The sequence below is a fragment of the Trichosporon asahii genome (assembly GCF_000293215.1).
Source record: "Trichosporon asahii var. asahii CBS 2479 unplaced genomic scaffold scaffold00017, whole genome shotgun sequence".
Lineage (NCBI taxonomy): Eukaryota > Fungi > Basidiomycota > Tremellomycetes > Trichosporonales > Trichosporonaceae > Trichosporon > Trichosporon asahii.
The window spans coordinates 38,478-51,533 of NW_014040907.1; the positions used below are offsets into that span (position 1 = coordinate 38,478).

Here is a 13,056-nt window from a genome sequence, read left to right on the forward strand (position 1 = left end):
CCTATGGGCAGGCGTGCATGTGCACGCAAACACTTGGCCGTAACTCCAGCACTCTGAACAATAACGTCCAAGCTTATGACATATGCTTCCGCGCTGGTCGCGGCGTCGCAGAGGTGACCAGTGCGCTCATCTTCGAACTTCGAACTTCCTCATCTTTCGCGCAACCTTGTCTCCTGTCTTCTTCACATCTTCTTACCAGCAGCAGTCCCTTCGATCACTACGGATGGCATCAAAACTCACTCTGCTTCAACCTAACTCATTCCCGCTCACATGCAAGAAGCGAGCGTCAACCGCCGCAAGCGGCTTCGTTTGAGATTCACGCCAGGCAGGACAAGTCGCCCTGCAGGCGCCGGGGGTCGCTGCGCTGCACCATCTCTGCAGAAGATCACGGCTTATACACTAATCAGGGAATAGCGATCCCCTCGTGATGGCGGAGCTATGCTTTGCGCCGCTCAAGTGGAGGGCCGTCCGTCTGGGACTGACTTCACAGATTCTCGGCTCCGCGATGTCGTCCACTTCAACCACAGGCCAGGCCTCCCCTGTTCGATAGCAGTCCAAAGTCCTCCCAACCCTTCCGATCTTGCTACCAAACTCTCTAACCCTCACAGCCCCCTCCATCAAGCCACACCTCGCGCGACCACGCCTCTCTTCGACTACATGCTCAGCGGACGGCGATATGCCGAGCACTGCCCGTCTTGCGACTCTCTAAGACCGCTTTTCGGACTGCACATGTCATCCGCAAGATGAAGGGCCATTGCCTCGAAGAACACTGAGAGAGTACCTTGACGTCTTCCGTGTCTCCGAATCACGTCGTTGGGCATCGTCACCGTTCGCCAACGATCAGACTGGTTTGGACGTGGGCAACCAGAACAAGGGCCGTAGACACACCTTCGCTGTTGCCACGGTCGACCCCGCCGCAGAGCCTGCCGAGCGAGGCCGGCCAGTTCTGGCGGCCACACCGAACCATAAGCGATGTGCGGTTTGTCCCTCGGGACCTTGTTAAGCCAACTCGAACTCGTCGACAGGCAAAGGCCCGACGGCCGCCCGGTCATCGTCGAAGTCGGGCGCCCAGAGAACGCCAGCACTGGCCCACCATCTGCCAAGAGGCGCTGGACCGTTGGGCCGGCTTAGGATATCGACCGCCATTGGTCGGCTGCCTGATGTCGAGCGCGACATGTCGATTCCCAGCTGGCCTGGCCGGGTAAGTGAATTTGAGAGCTGTCGCTGACGTCTAGCGAGGCGATATCGAGCTCTCAGTGCTTGAGCGACTCGCCGTGTTCCCCCTACACAGGCGCGACGCAAGGTGGTGGTGGACTGCTTCTGAGGCGAGACCCTTCTGAGAGCGCATCGCGTTCCCACAACTTCTCCCGACGACGTTCTCATTGAGGATATCAAGAACGAAAGCGATGAAGCCCTTTATTCATCCGCATGGTGATTAGCTTCTTGTGATTCCTTGATGCTCGGTGCTGACCAATCTCAGACGATACAGGAGAGGGGGCTTCACCAGAGACTGGGGTCGTGGCCGCCTCTCCGCTGCCGCCCTATCCAGGTCTCATCGACTGCGTCGACCACCAGGACGGTCGATCGTTGGTCTGGGAACGCTTCGCCCTTCTGCTGACATGGTGGGACAATTGCTCTGGCCTATCCTGCGCGCGACTGCCAGCACGTCCCTATTTCTGCGTCTCAGGCTTTCTTATCCTTTACAGTCTCGCCTTATACAGTAGGCTCAACATCGGCGCAGAGGTTCTTCGTGACCAGTTGTCCACCCAAACAGGAGCAGTCTCTCCAGGTTCCGCTACCCCACAACTCCAGACTCATGGCAACGCTTTGGTCTGTCATTCCAAGTCTTCGACCTCGTCAAGCGGAGCTCGTCCGGCCAGTAGCTTGACACGGCGAACATGACACGGTCCGCATCCTGCTGTAGGACTGGGAGTTCATTCAGGTACTGGGCTGTCCTTTCCCCAAGAAGTGCACACGTTGGCCAAGCGAGTCCTGGCGCTTAGAGGACGTTACCACCTTAGGGCACTGGGCCGGCGATGGTGCCCGCTGCGTCCTGTGCATGGCGCACGATAATGCGGAGGTCTCCGAGCACGATCGCCTGAAGCTACCCCTCGAGGCCGTTGCGAGGAGCGTTGTTCCCAGCGCATGCGATGGAACCGATAACTACGCCGTCGCCATTGCGCGCGTGGAGCGTCTTGCAGCAACGTGCCAGAAGTGCATTGACCAAGCCTGCTTAGGCTACTCGCACACGGCGTGTACCGTCAGGCAGGACGTCATTCGCCGCATGTATGTTGAAAGCCCCAGACCATCACTGATAACAGCTCAGCACCGTTGTCGTGTTCCGCGCAACCTTGAAGGCGCGGAAAGCTGGCCGCCAATGACGCCAAGGCTGAGTATCGCGAAGACAAGACCGAGGAACATGAGGCCAGCGTCGTCGCACTCTCCCCGCCGCTGACAGAGCCATTCACTCGCCCAGCACTCGCAGGGAGAGAGAGAGAACAGAATGTCTAAACGTGCAGCGATCGGCCCGGTCATCACTCGCTGCGCTGAGGGATACTCAGCCTTGGCTTCATTGGCGGCTGTGTCTGAGACTGTGGCCCCTTCCTGGCGGAGGGAAACACTGTCGACTTAGGCAACGAGCTCAAAAGACGGCATCGTTTCTCGCTCGGGTTCATGGCATCATGTACATGGCCACGCTCGTATCACGCACTTGTCCAACCTCAAGGCCCTGAAGGATCTCGGCCGCCGTTTTTACGGTGTAGTCTCGCAAGCCGAGGTTGAGCTAAGTGAGAGGCTCTCCGGAGCCGTCACGCATAGGGAATGTACATCTGAGAGAACACAGCGGTCACAGACTGTATGTTATTATCCACATGTGGAAGGGAGCCTAACCTGGTGTCTGGGATAGTGCACGAGACCGCTGCTGTCCAGTAACGGGGCAGTAAGGGCACGTCTACACCTAGAGACGAAGAGCAACGGAACTCATGGCAACTTAGAACCAGCGACGGGAAGTAGGTTGGCGACGCGGGCCGTCGAGCGCAGGTCCCTTGTCCTTGTCACGATTGACATCTTCAGCCATTAGCTGGACCTTGAGGCCCTCGAGTTGGCGCTTGATGGAAGCGCACATGTGAGCCTGGAAGTCCTCGGCGTTCATCTCACGCTCTATCTCGCGCTTGACGTCTTCGACGGTGACAGTGTGGCCGGTGGCCTTGCGGTGCTCCATTCGGCTCTTGACGCGCGCGACAATGCGATTGCGAATGTCGTCGATGTCCTCGTCCTTGTTGGTGCGCTGGCCCTTGGGCTGAGACGCCTCCTCCTTCTGCTGCCGCTGCCGGCCAGAGAGGGGTTGGCTCTTGGACAGTTGCTTTTGGCGCGCGCGGGTCTGCTTGGTCATGGTCTGCTCGTCAGCGGGGGCTACTACCGTTGACGGGTCGAGCAACTGCTGCGCGCGAGGTTTGTCATTGGCAATGTTGACAGTCGAGTGGTTTGTCATTGGCAATGTTGACAGTCGAGTGATTTGTTGTGGGGAAGAGATACTGGGAGGACAATGCGACGTGTTTGGTCGACCGGTACCAGCGGTGCGCTGAGAGATCCTTCGGGGATTTTGGGGCTGGACGCACCGCAGACCAGCGTCCTTGAACGTCCCGGCGCCAGCTGCCTATGTGTCGTTGAGACTTCTCCCGGGTCCCGTGTCTGACGAGATCAGCGCACGCTGCGGACAGGTAGATTCGCGCAACGTACTGAGCCGCTTGACAGTAGCATCTGTGAGTAGCGTTGTGCGCGAGTAGGGCCCATGTTTGTTCGTCTAGTCAGCCAGTCAGCGCATCAGTGGCCGGTCAATCGTGGCTGTCGTGCACGTTTGGCAGCGCCACGATGGTGCTGTGCTCGCGAGTCGAATGTCAAATCGGATGGAGCGGCGGCTGAAACGAGCAATAGGCGCCAGCCGAAACCCAAAGCTCAATTGTCAGACGTCAAAGGCAAGTGTGCTAAGGCAGAACAATGGCTGGCTAATGCGCGCTGAGTATCATCGCTCGGCGACCACCGCGGTGTCGTTCCCCCCCATCTCAGAGGAAGGTGCGCGGCTGGTGACCTCGGGCTGGGGCACTCTGTGGAGTTGGAGTCATCTCCGGACCGACGCGAGACTCGCAGCCACTTCCAGTGTGGGACCCCTGAACTGAAACCACTCGTGTAAAGGCGTGAGACGTTGAGCAGCAATGTTTGGCCACCTGGTAGAGACAACACGCGATATGAGGAGCAGGGACATGAATGCTGCACCAACCTGGGCCGTGGACAGGTATCTCTCGTGTATCCTGACCGTGCCATCAGCCACGTCGCTGTGTTAGTAGGTTCGGTCGGACTTGCCGACCTCCATCCTGACGGAGCTGTCCGGGGAGCACACCTTCACAGCTGAGCTCCTCTGCATCAATCTTCTACTTCTTCAATCCATTGAGCCTCCATCCTGTACATGCCTTTAGGAACGTACGAGCCGTGGTCATCGGAAGAAGACGTCGAAGCTCGCGACCCCTTTGAGGCTCCTCTTGACACCTTTGACCTTCACATCATGCAAACCATTGGCATCGGTGGTCTTGAGCGGAGACAGCGATGACTCCGCCTGCCCTACGACCTTGGCAGCGTAGGCGTCGGCGACGTCCTTGTTGGCCTAATATAGGGCTTTGAGGAACGTCTCTGCCGTGGTCCTCCTTCCGGAGAAGACGCCGTTGAGAGCCGCGAACTTGTCGGCTGACCTGGCCCGTGCCGTTGTTGTTGCCCACAGGCAGGGATGGTCAACAAGGGTTCGGGCCACAAAGGGATACAGCACCAACGGGCTGCTCCGGGCCTGTCGAGCTCCACCGGCGGCTCGTACGGACCAGGCGGCAAACGGCCGGTCCTTGGTCGACGTGGACGGGGCCATGCCGGTGTGGTGCAGGCCGAAACGGATGGAGTTTCCATTTCGGAAAGCAGTGGCCATCCTCGCGAACGTGCCATCGGGAACGTTCTTTCCCTTGAAGGAAGCATGGTAGGACAAGCCTAGTGTCCCACCAGCGACCTGAACGGCGATGGACGATAAGATGGCCACCGCCGAGGACCCGACGAGAAGCATGTCCTGCAGCGTACCCCAGTTGCGGGGGCGGTGGCTGGCCAGGATAGCAGTCATCCCCGTGCGGCGGCGTGCAGTCTGGAGAGATTATTGATAACTTCCAAGTACTCCCTCTCGCACCTCGAACAGATAGCTTGGCCCTTGAGGTTGCGCGGCTGGTACTTGCCCTAAAACAGCGAGCTGCACCGTTAGTGATATCACAAAGGTGTCGACTCACAATGCTGTTCCAGGGCAGTCCAGCGCCGCCTTGTCCGCGCACGGCAGGGCGCGCTCGGACAGATGGATTTGGGGAGCCTCAATGATGAATGCTTGTCCGAGGTCCTCCTTCGCTTCCGCCTCCTGCTTGCGGAAGGAGCGCTTGTGGGCTCCTTCGCACGTGTGGCACAAGGAGATGTCCTGGCTGTCTGTTAGATGACTCTTCCACAGGTACTCACCGCCGCAAACGAAGTGGAGGCTCGCCAGATAAAAGGGCGGCAGCAAGTTGCTGCAGTTCGGGCCCGCGCAAGGTTTGGTGATGACTACCATATCCAAGACCTTGGAGAGATAGTGGAGGTATTCAGCCTCCGTGAGCTTGCAAAAACGCTTTGCGGCAAGGGCCAGCTGGGCGTGCGCCCCGCAAAGCATGCGAACCTGGGCCCTGTCAGCGGCGAAGGGGCAGCGGCAGCCATGGGGCGGACGCCCGTTGGGGCCGCTTCCTGGTCCGCGCGCTTGGTAGCAACATTCGGGGAAGGTACATCCCGACTCCATGACCGCAGCTGAATCTTCCTCCGATGTTCGTCGATGGGGCCGCAAAGCATTGCTTGCTGGAGTTCGGGAGCGGTCCCAAGGGTTGGGCCCTCTTGACAGCCGACGGAGTAGACGGATGAGCTTGGTGGTCGAAGAGGGGAGACGAAGGGAGGAAGGAGTTTGTGAAACGTTTGAGGTGAATGGCGAGCTTTCCTTGGGTCAGAAACGTCAGCGGCGGGAAGAAGGCAGCGTGCCTACTTGTATCGCGACGCACCACGCCGGGGAGTGTGGATTGTCAGAAGCGGAGATGTTCGGCGGTGCATAGTGTATGCAAGAGGCAACAGAGTGTGTTTGGACTGTCGATGGGAATGCGGTGGATGATGAGCCATCATGCTGGATGAATGAGGTAGAAAGAGGAAGTGACGAGGAAGACAACATGGCATAGGCAGTGTCAAGCCGGGATGAGGTATACTCCGACGCGATGAGAGGGATGGCTGTCTGCAGTGAGTGAGCGTGCCTGCTCGGCTGTCGGGCGGTAAAGACGTCATCTCCTCCTCTTCCCCGTCAGCTGAGTCAGTGCTGTCCAGAATCCCGAAATCCCCAGCTGTGGGCCGATGTCCTCAATCTGCGTTCTGTCAGCGAGCGGAGCAGCGTTTTGCATCCGCGCAGCCGTCATCTTCGCGACAAGGGGTGGCACATCTTTACACTGCTAAGTCAGCGGGAATCACTCAGCTTCTGCGACTCACTATTCAGTATCCGAAGGCTGTGGGAACCATAAGAGCGCAGGCGACCCAGAAGGACGAGCAAGATGAGAAGCAGGCTCTCATGCGCCCTCTCTCCAGCCGGTGTGAGAGAAGGCGCAAAGTCACGTGATAGCCGGTCTCTATCTCTTATCTCCCACGGCCGCCAACGCCGTGCTCATGAACCTAAGATATCCTCCTCTGTCGACCGGACAAACTCTCTGCAGGACCACAACGCTGTCAACCTTGTACAGCGGGAGAGGGCTGTGTATCAACGTCGGATGGGGCGCACTGCGAAACTCAACAAGCTCCCTGCTATCTCTACCTCAGACAATGCGTCGCGCCCCAAGGCAGGCTGTGTCCTATCCCGCGTCAGAGGCCCGTCGTCACCAACTGCGAAGCGTTGACCAAAGGACCCAGCCTCACGTTCTAGGCCGCGGCTAAAGATGTACGCGAGTCTGATTGCGCCCAAGAACGATGCGCTGGAAGGCGGCTGCTGATATTCATGCTGGTGGCCAGACGGAGTTGGCTCTGCACTTGCCATCATGTCCGCTCCAGCCAAAGACGTCCACTACATCAACCTTCTTCCGGCTCGCGTCCACCCTGAGCGTCATCCCAGCACCGATGACAACGGTCGGGACTGGGTTCCTGACACTAAGCGTCCAAGCGAATGGCTCAATATGTTTTTTGACCTAGCTATTGTGTCGTCTCTCTCTGCCTTCAATGCTTCGAACCAGATGACGACTCCGGGCGAGGTCACCAGCTTCCTCGGGTGAGAAGGGCTGCGTTGAGTGTCTGACCACAGATATTATCTCGTCGTCGCGTCCATGTGGGGTGCCCACATCCAGTACGATGCCCGCTACGAGACCAACGACCTGTGTCATCGTATTCTGAAGTGCGTCCACATCGGCGTTTTCGTCTACATCGGTGCCTCCTCGGGGGGATGGCAACTGTTCGAGTTCCTGCATCCCGTCTCTGGAGCGGCTAGTGCTGCCGTAGCACCAGCAAAGCGAGTCGAGAAACATCAGGCAATGACTTCGTTCCTTACTACGGCTGCTGCGTGTCTGGCGCATCGCGTAGTGCTCATGGTGCAACACATGCACGGTGAGTCAAGGGTTAGCTGGCACTAACGATAGTTTGGTGGCTTGGCTGGCGTTCCCAGCGCGGGGCAACTCAGCGCTTTGTTGGGCGCGTTATTGCGGTGCAGCTCATCCAAACTGCTATGCTGATATCCTGTGTCGTTCTAGGAGCGGGCGGTAGCACGGACCGCCTGCGTCTGGTCCAGCTCGCTCTCCTCTTTGGGAGCGTCGTGATTGAGTTCTTCTCCTGGTTTATCGAAGCTTCGGGACAAGCCCCTAGTGCCCGCGCGGGCGTCATCGGCCAGAAGTACGGCAGCCTATCCATCATGATCCTAGGTGAAGGTTTCATTGGCATTGCACTTGAGCTGCAGCGCACAATTCTGGGTGTCGGGCTTGTTAACAAATCTGTCTACTCTCTCGCAGCTATGACACTTCTGGTGTACTGCAACATCTATGGCTTCATATTCTCGCATTTCAACCGAGGCACGACTATTAAAGGTAAACGGGAGCTCTTCTGGAAGTGGGCCCAACTTGCGCTACATTTCGTACTCTTGTTGTTTCTCCAAGCGCTCCTCAACGTCATTGTGCTTTCCTCTTTCCGTGATGGCGTGATTGAAACTGCTCGAGTGGTCGATAGTGCTATGGCTAGCCGCCCCGGTAACGGAACTCTCGCCAGCCTCGCCGACTACATCGATCGTGTCCTAGTCGAACCCGATTTTTCCAACTTCACGACCAATGTATGGAGTATGGTTGAAGAGCACAACAGCTCCGACGAAGCGATCCAGTCTCGCAACGCCACTGTGTTTGTTTTCCTGTCCGAAACTGCCGTCAAAGTTGCCGAGGTAAGAGAATGTTTTGAAGTGCGCTGACGACAGGCGCTGGATCTCGGTGTGCCGACGTACACGCAGCACGAGTTATCGAAGAATCTGAACACGAGCGTCCCTGTTGCCCAGGGAGTCCTCGCAGAAGCTGCCCACCTCTGGGCTCAGGTAGTCGTCGGGATTTTTCTGGACGCTTACAGTGGCATTATGTGGCTGTACCCGTCTGCTGTGAGTGCTGCAGGTTATGTACATACGTCGCTCACCTCAGGGAGGAGTCCTTATCTTCGCGGTCGTGTGCTCGATGCTGCGAGGCCCCATCAATGGAGTCTCATCCTACGTCTTACATGGCCTCCAGCTGACGACCGGCCTTGTGCTGTGTAGTCTCGCTGCGCTCACCAAGGGCCCCTCAGTTTCTCGGGCTGTAGCATCGGCGGACCTGATCCCGAACGTCACATGGCCAAATGCCGACCAGGCGCTCCAAATCGGCGACATCTCCAATACAATCCTCAGCTTCACTGACGGCGCCCGCCTTCTGAACCGTCTCGTCGATGGAAACCGTGCGATCCCCGTTCTTGTTGCTGTTTATACCGGTCTAACTGTCATCACCTGGGTGAGTCGCTGAAAGATCCTGCTAACTCAAGGCGGCACTGTACATGATCGAGAAGTGGTCGCCCGGTACCGTCAACGACCCCAACCGCCGGTAATTTGCTGATAGTCACCGAGATTAATGACACTGGACGATGTCTTGTGATGCATACCTGAAAGCGTTCCGGTGGTTTGTTTGTCCTCTCCGACATGCAGACTGGAGAGTAAGGCCCTGCCACCTCAGAGAGGGGCGCACGTGAGGGCACTTGGAGAACGGCGAACGAAGCGCTCAGATCGCGCCTCCACCTGCCCCCCTTGAGGGAGGGATTGCTGGTGGTGGCTCTGCCGTTCAGCCTAACAAGCTCACGGGAACAAAATGAGCGGAGGCTCGAGGAAGACACTGTGCACCCTCGCCAATGCCTCACCCGCCTCCCACACTTCTCTCCGCTCCGCATACATCGTAATCTTCACGACCACCTTCCTCCTTCACAGACCCTTCGTTGTTTCCCATCACCCTTCCATATCTACCACAGCTGCCCTACTCGTCTTTGCGTCCATCCCCGGGACCTCAGCCGTTCTCGGTGGAGGAAAAAGATGACTGTTCCTGTCGGTTTAAGCCCAAAGCGCCCCCCTCAATGTCTGCATCACCGACGACATCGCCTTCCCTCTTCGCAGCAAGGACAAGAGCTACCTCTCCAAGGACCCGGGGTGGCTGAGGTTCTAGTCATTGGTGCCGGTGAGTTTATTGTCACCGTCACAGCTGCTAACCACAAGCTCATGAACGGAACGTTCACGCCCCCTGCTCGTCCAGAGCTTCCCGTCCGCCCCGAGATGCCCGATGTGCATAGCCTCAACCTCAAATGCGGCATGGGCATCGTTGCCCTCAACAACCTCGAGTGCATGCTGCCCGACGGAGTTACCCACTCCTACTCTATCAACTACATGGAGAGGGCCAAGGAGGCTTGCCTCATGGTAGTTCACTACCGCAGTGAACTCAACGTGGCTACGCAGAGTGGCCTGGCCAGGGAGGTGTTTGACCGCTTCGGTGTCGCGCTTGACGACGATGGAAGCAAGTTCATCATGAGTCTGGTGAAGGCTCTTCCTCCCCCTTCTTCCAAGAAGGCTGTCCCTATGAACGGGGCCCAGGCTCGTGAAGCTGCCCCCAAGTGCCCCAAGACCAACAGCAAAAAGCTTTTTGCCCTCCTGGAGCAGGATACCGCGGTGTGGTCGCCTTCCTCGCTCCCTGACCGCAGGTCATGGCCCATAGTGCCACGACACCAGCCGTTGGACCTTCGCCGGCCGCCTTGTCGAGGACCGCTATGACAGCTTCGACGACGCGTCCCCGGAGGAGCAAGTGAAGATCAAGAACGACCTGGAATCTTCGACAGGGGGTGTGAGCACCCGGGGCGACCTTCAAGCTGCTGAAGCTGACCTGGGGTCAGTATCCGCGGTATGCCAGCAAGGTGCAGGACGTTGTCTATCTTACCAACCCCTGCGAGGGCAACTCGTGCAACAACGAGTACCCGCCGCACATTCGCCTTCCTCCCTCTCACTGCTGTGGCGGCATGGCGCCGGCGCTCTGCACCACGTGCCAATCCCTCAACCAGGTGAGCAGAGTGAGCCAGGAGAAGGAGCTCGACACGGAGAAGAGGTACATCCTGAGTGTGCTCGAGCCTCAGTACCTCAAGTCCAACGTCCCTTGCGCCGACGCGCACAAGACCCGCCCCGGCTCTCTTGTCACGGCAAGGTAAGCTCCCCTCTAAGCAGGAGACACTGATGGCGCAGCTCACGCTGCATGGGGCGCCTTAAATGCTATAACGCGGACAGCGAGCGCGTCTGCTCCAGTCATGACTGGATCTGCACGTTCTCTTGCCGCTTTCGCCGCGACTCGTACGACGTCGTTCTTCGACACGTCAAAACCCACAGCCCCGAGGAGTTATACACCGTGATGCCCACCGACGAGCGCGCAAAGGCTGTCGCCACCCTCAACCATGCTCAGGCTCGGCGTGACCAGCCTCACGCACCAACGTCTTCCGTCGGTGTCAACTCGGGGCAACCATGGCGCACGTGCGCCCTCTACTCGCGACGTCAAACCCCAGGTCTACCCCCAACGCTCCCGACATGCCTTCAAGACTGGTGGGCAGCCTCGCTCCCACCCCGACGATGCAACCCAGCCCGGCACCCGACGCGCTCAGCCCCCCTCCGACTCGCCCCGTCGTCGTGGTCCTGCGTCTCCCGCAGCTTACACCGGCGCGTGCCGCCCTCTGCTCCCGGATGTCACGCAGGTGGACACGAAGACGCCCCTGCGCGATCAACCTTCGTACATGTTCACCCAGACGGGCAAGCCCGTCGTCCTCAACGTCAAGGTCCCCACTGGAGGAGTGCAGCGTCGTCTGTGCTCCCGCTTCTCTCACGCGGGGAACACAACCAGTCCCTGTAGCCGCATGGACGCGCCCCCCGTCTCGACTGACTCCGACCCCAAGGGTAGGCGTCGCACATTCCATCGCACACCCCCTCAGCCACTCCGCACTTCCTCCGGGAAGTATTTGTGCCCCTTCTCATGCTGCCACTGGAGCAGTGAGAGCGTCGAGCCCGTCTTTCAGCACATAGAGACCCACGACCACTCCACCTACTACACGTTGCCTAGTCGCTCGACGCACACCGGCGGCACTGTTGGCACCCGTCCCCCCAAGACCTCGCTCGGCCGACCCACCGCCGTCAGCGGCTCTTCTCAGGCCCAAAAGAAGTATGGTTCCACAGTCTCTCCCTCGACGTCGAACCAACCTCGAGCTGTCTCGCAGAACAAGACCGATGACGCTACCCGCCCAAGCACTCAAACCAACACGAGCAAACGTCCAATTCTGCCCAACACCTTTGGGATCGACCTGTCGACTCCTCTCGCCGAGCAGCCCGACAGCCACTTCACCCCTGCCGGCACCCCGATTGCGCTCAACATCGCCCCTCCTCCAAAGGGGGTGAAATGCCATCAGTGCAAAAGGTTCAGTCATGCCGGGAACATCTCGAGCCTCTGCAACCGCTGTGACGAGTTCTATCACAACTGTCTGCGCCCTGGACACGTTACACTACGATGCCGATGGAGAAGCGCAAGAAGGCCGTCGCCGCCATGAACGCCGCCGATGCCCAACACACCCAGCAGGCTCATCCCAGCGTTGCCCATCCCAGCGTTGCCGACCCCGGCTTTGCGTCCGACAAGACTGCAAGGCGTGGTAGTTTGCAGACAAGCCATGGTGCCCGCCACCGTTCGACTCGCAGCGTCCAAGCCCAAGCTCCAGCCAACGAACCTAGCGACGAGAAGAATCGCATGCAGTCTCGCACCGGCGCTCGTAGCGCCCCTTCGCCCGCCAAGCTCGGAAACGCCAGTGCCAACCGTACCGCCGGCCATCAACACAGGTCCGGATCTTCGTCTTCTGGTACTGGCGCCTGTCGTGCACTGCTCCCTGATGTGAGCAACATCGATCTGTCGACGCCCCTTGCCCAGCAACCCGACTACCTGTTCACGGCGTCGGGCAAGCACGTTGCCCTCAACTCGAAAATCCCTGAGGGCGGGGTCCAGTGTCGCCGCTGCGCGCGCTTCTCTCATGCTGGCAATATCACGAACCCGTGCAACCGCGTGGATGGCGCGTGTTTCAATTGTTGTGCCGAGGGTCATGAACAGAGGCACTGTCCAGCTCCGCTCCAAACTCTTTTAAAGCCCTAGGCGTCGGTCCGTGCCCTGGGTGATCCGTAGCTGTGTAGTAAAATCAACCATCTATATGACATTAAGCGTTGACTTCATTGCATGCGAGCCCATACTCACGACTCCGGGATGTGGTGGAGACTTGCTGCGATGGAGAAAGCAAATACGGCAATGGCCGGTGAGGTGTCACGTGATATGAGAGTCCGCCCCGGAGCTGGCTAAGCGGTAGCACCAGAGCTTGCGCAGCGGTCGACCACATCCGGCCTCAGTATATTGCTGTAGGAGGGCGGCCCTAGAGCAGTGCTTCAGCAAG

The 13,056-nt window shown here is 58.7% G+C and overlaps 3 protein-coding genes across 3 annotated transcripts; 1 reads left to right on the forward strand and 2 right to left on the reverse strand.

Annotated features, from left to right (window-relative positions):
• Window positions 1-2,989: 2,989 nt before the first annotated feature.
• Window positions 2,990-3,792, reverse strand: A1Q1_07602 (uncharacterized protein; the record flags this gene model as incomplete). The annotated part of the gene is made up of 2 exons (XM_014326614.1): window positions 2,990-3,655; window positions 3,739-3,792. The coding sequence occupies 2 exons, from the start codon at window positions 3,790-3,792 to the stop codon at window positions 2,990-2,992; spliced, it is 720 nt and encodes a 239-aa protein (XP_014182089.1).
• A 697-nt stretch (window positions 3,793-4,489) lies between these two features.
• A1Q1_07603 (uncharacterized protein) lies at window positions 4,490-5,152 on the reverse strand (the record flags this gene model as incomplete). Its single annotated transcript, XM_014326615.1, has 2 exons — window positions 4,490-4,657; window positions 4,862-5,152. 2 exons carry the CDS (start codon window positions 5,150-5,152, stop codon window positions 4,490-4,492), a joined length of 459 nt encoding a protein of 152 aa, XP_014182090.1.
• Window positions 5,153-7,106: 1,954 nt separating this feature from the next.
• Window positions 7,107-12,764, forward strand: A1Q1_07604 (uncharacterized protein; the record flags this gene model as incomplete). Its single annotated transcript, XM_014326616.1, has 10 exons — window positions 7,107-7,267; window positions 7,367-7,665; window positions 7,809-8,482; window positions 8,549-8,689; window positions 8,817-9,071; window positions 9,539-10,267; window positions 10,314-10,439; window positions 10,489-10,793; window positions 11,061-12,021; window positions 12,147-12,764. The coding sequence occupies 10 exons, from the start codon at window positions 7,107-7,109 to the stop codon at window positions 12,762-12,764; spliced, it is 4,269 nt and encodes a 1,422-aa protein (XP_014182091.1).
• Between the last annotated feature and the right edge of the window lie 292 nt (window positions 12,765-13,056).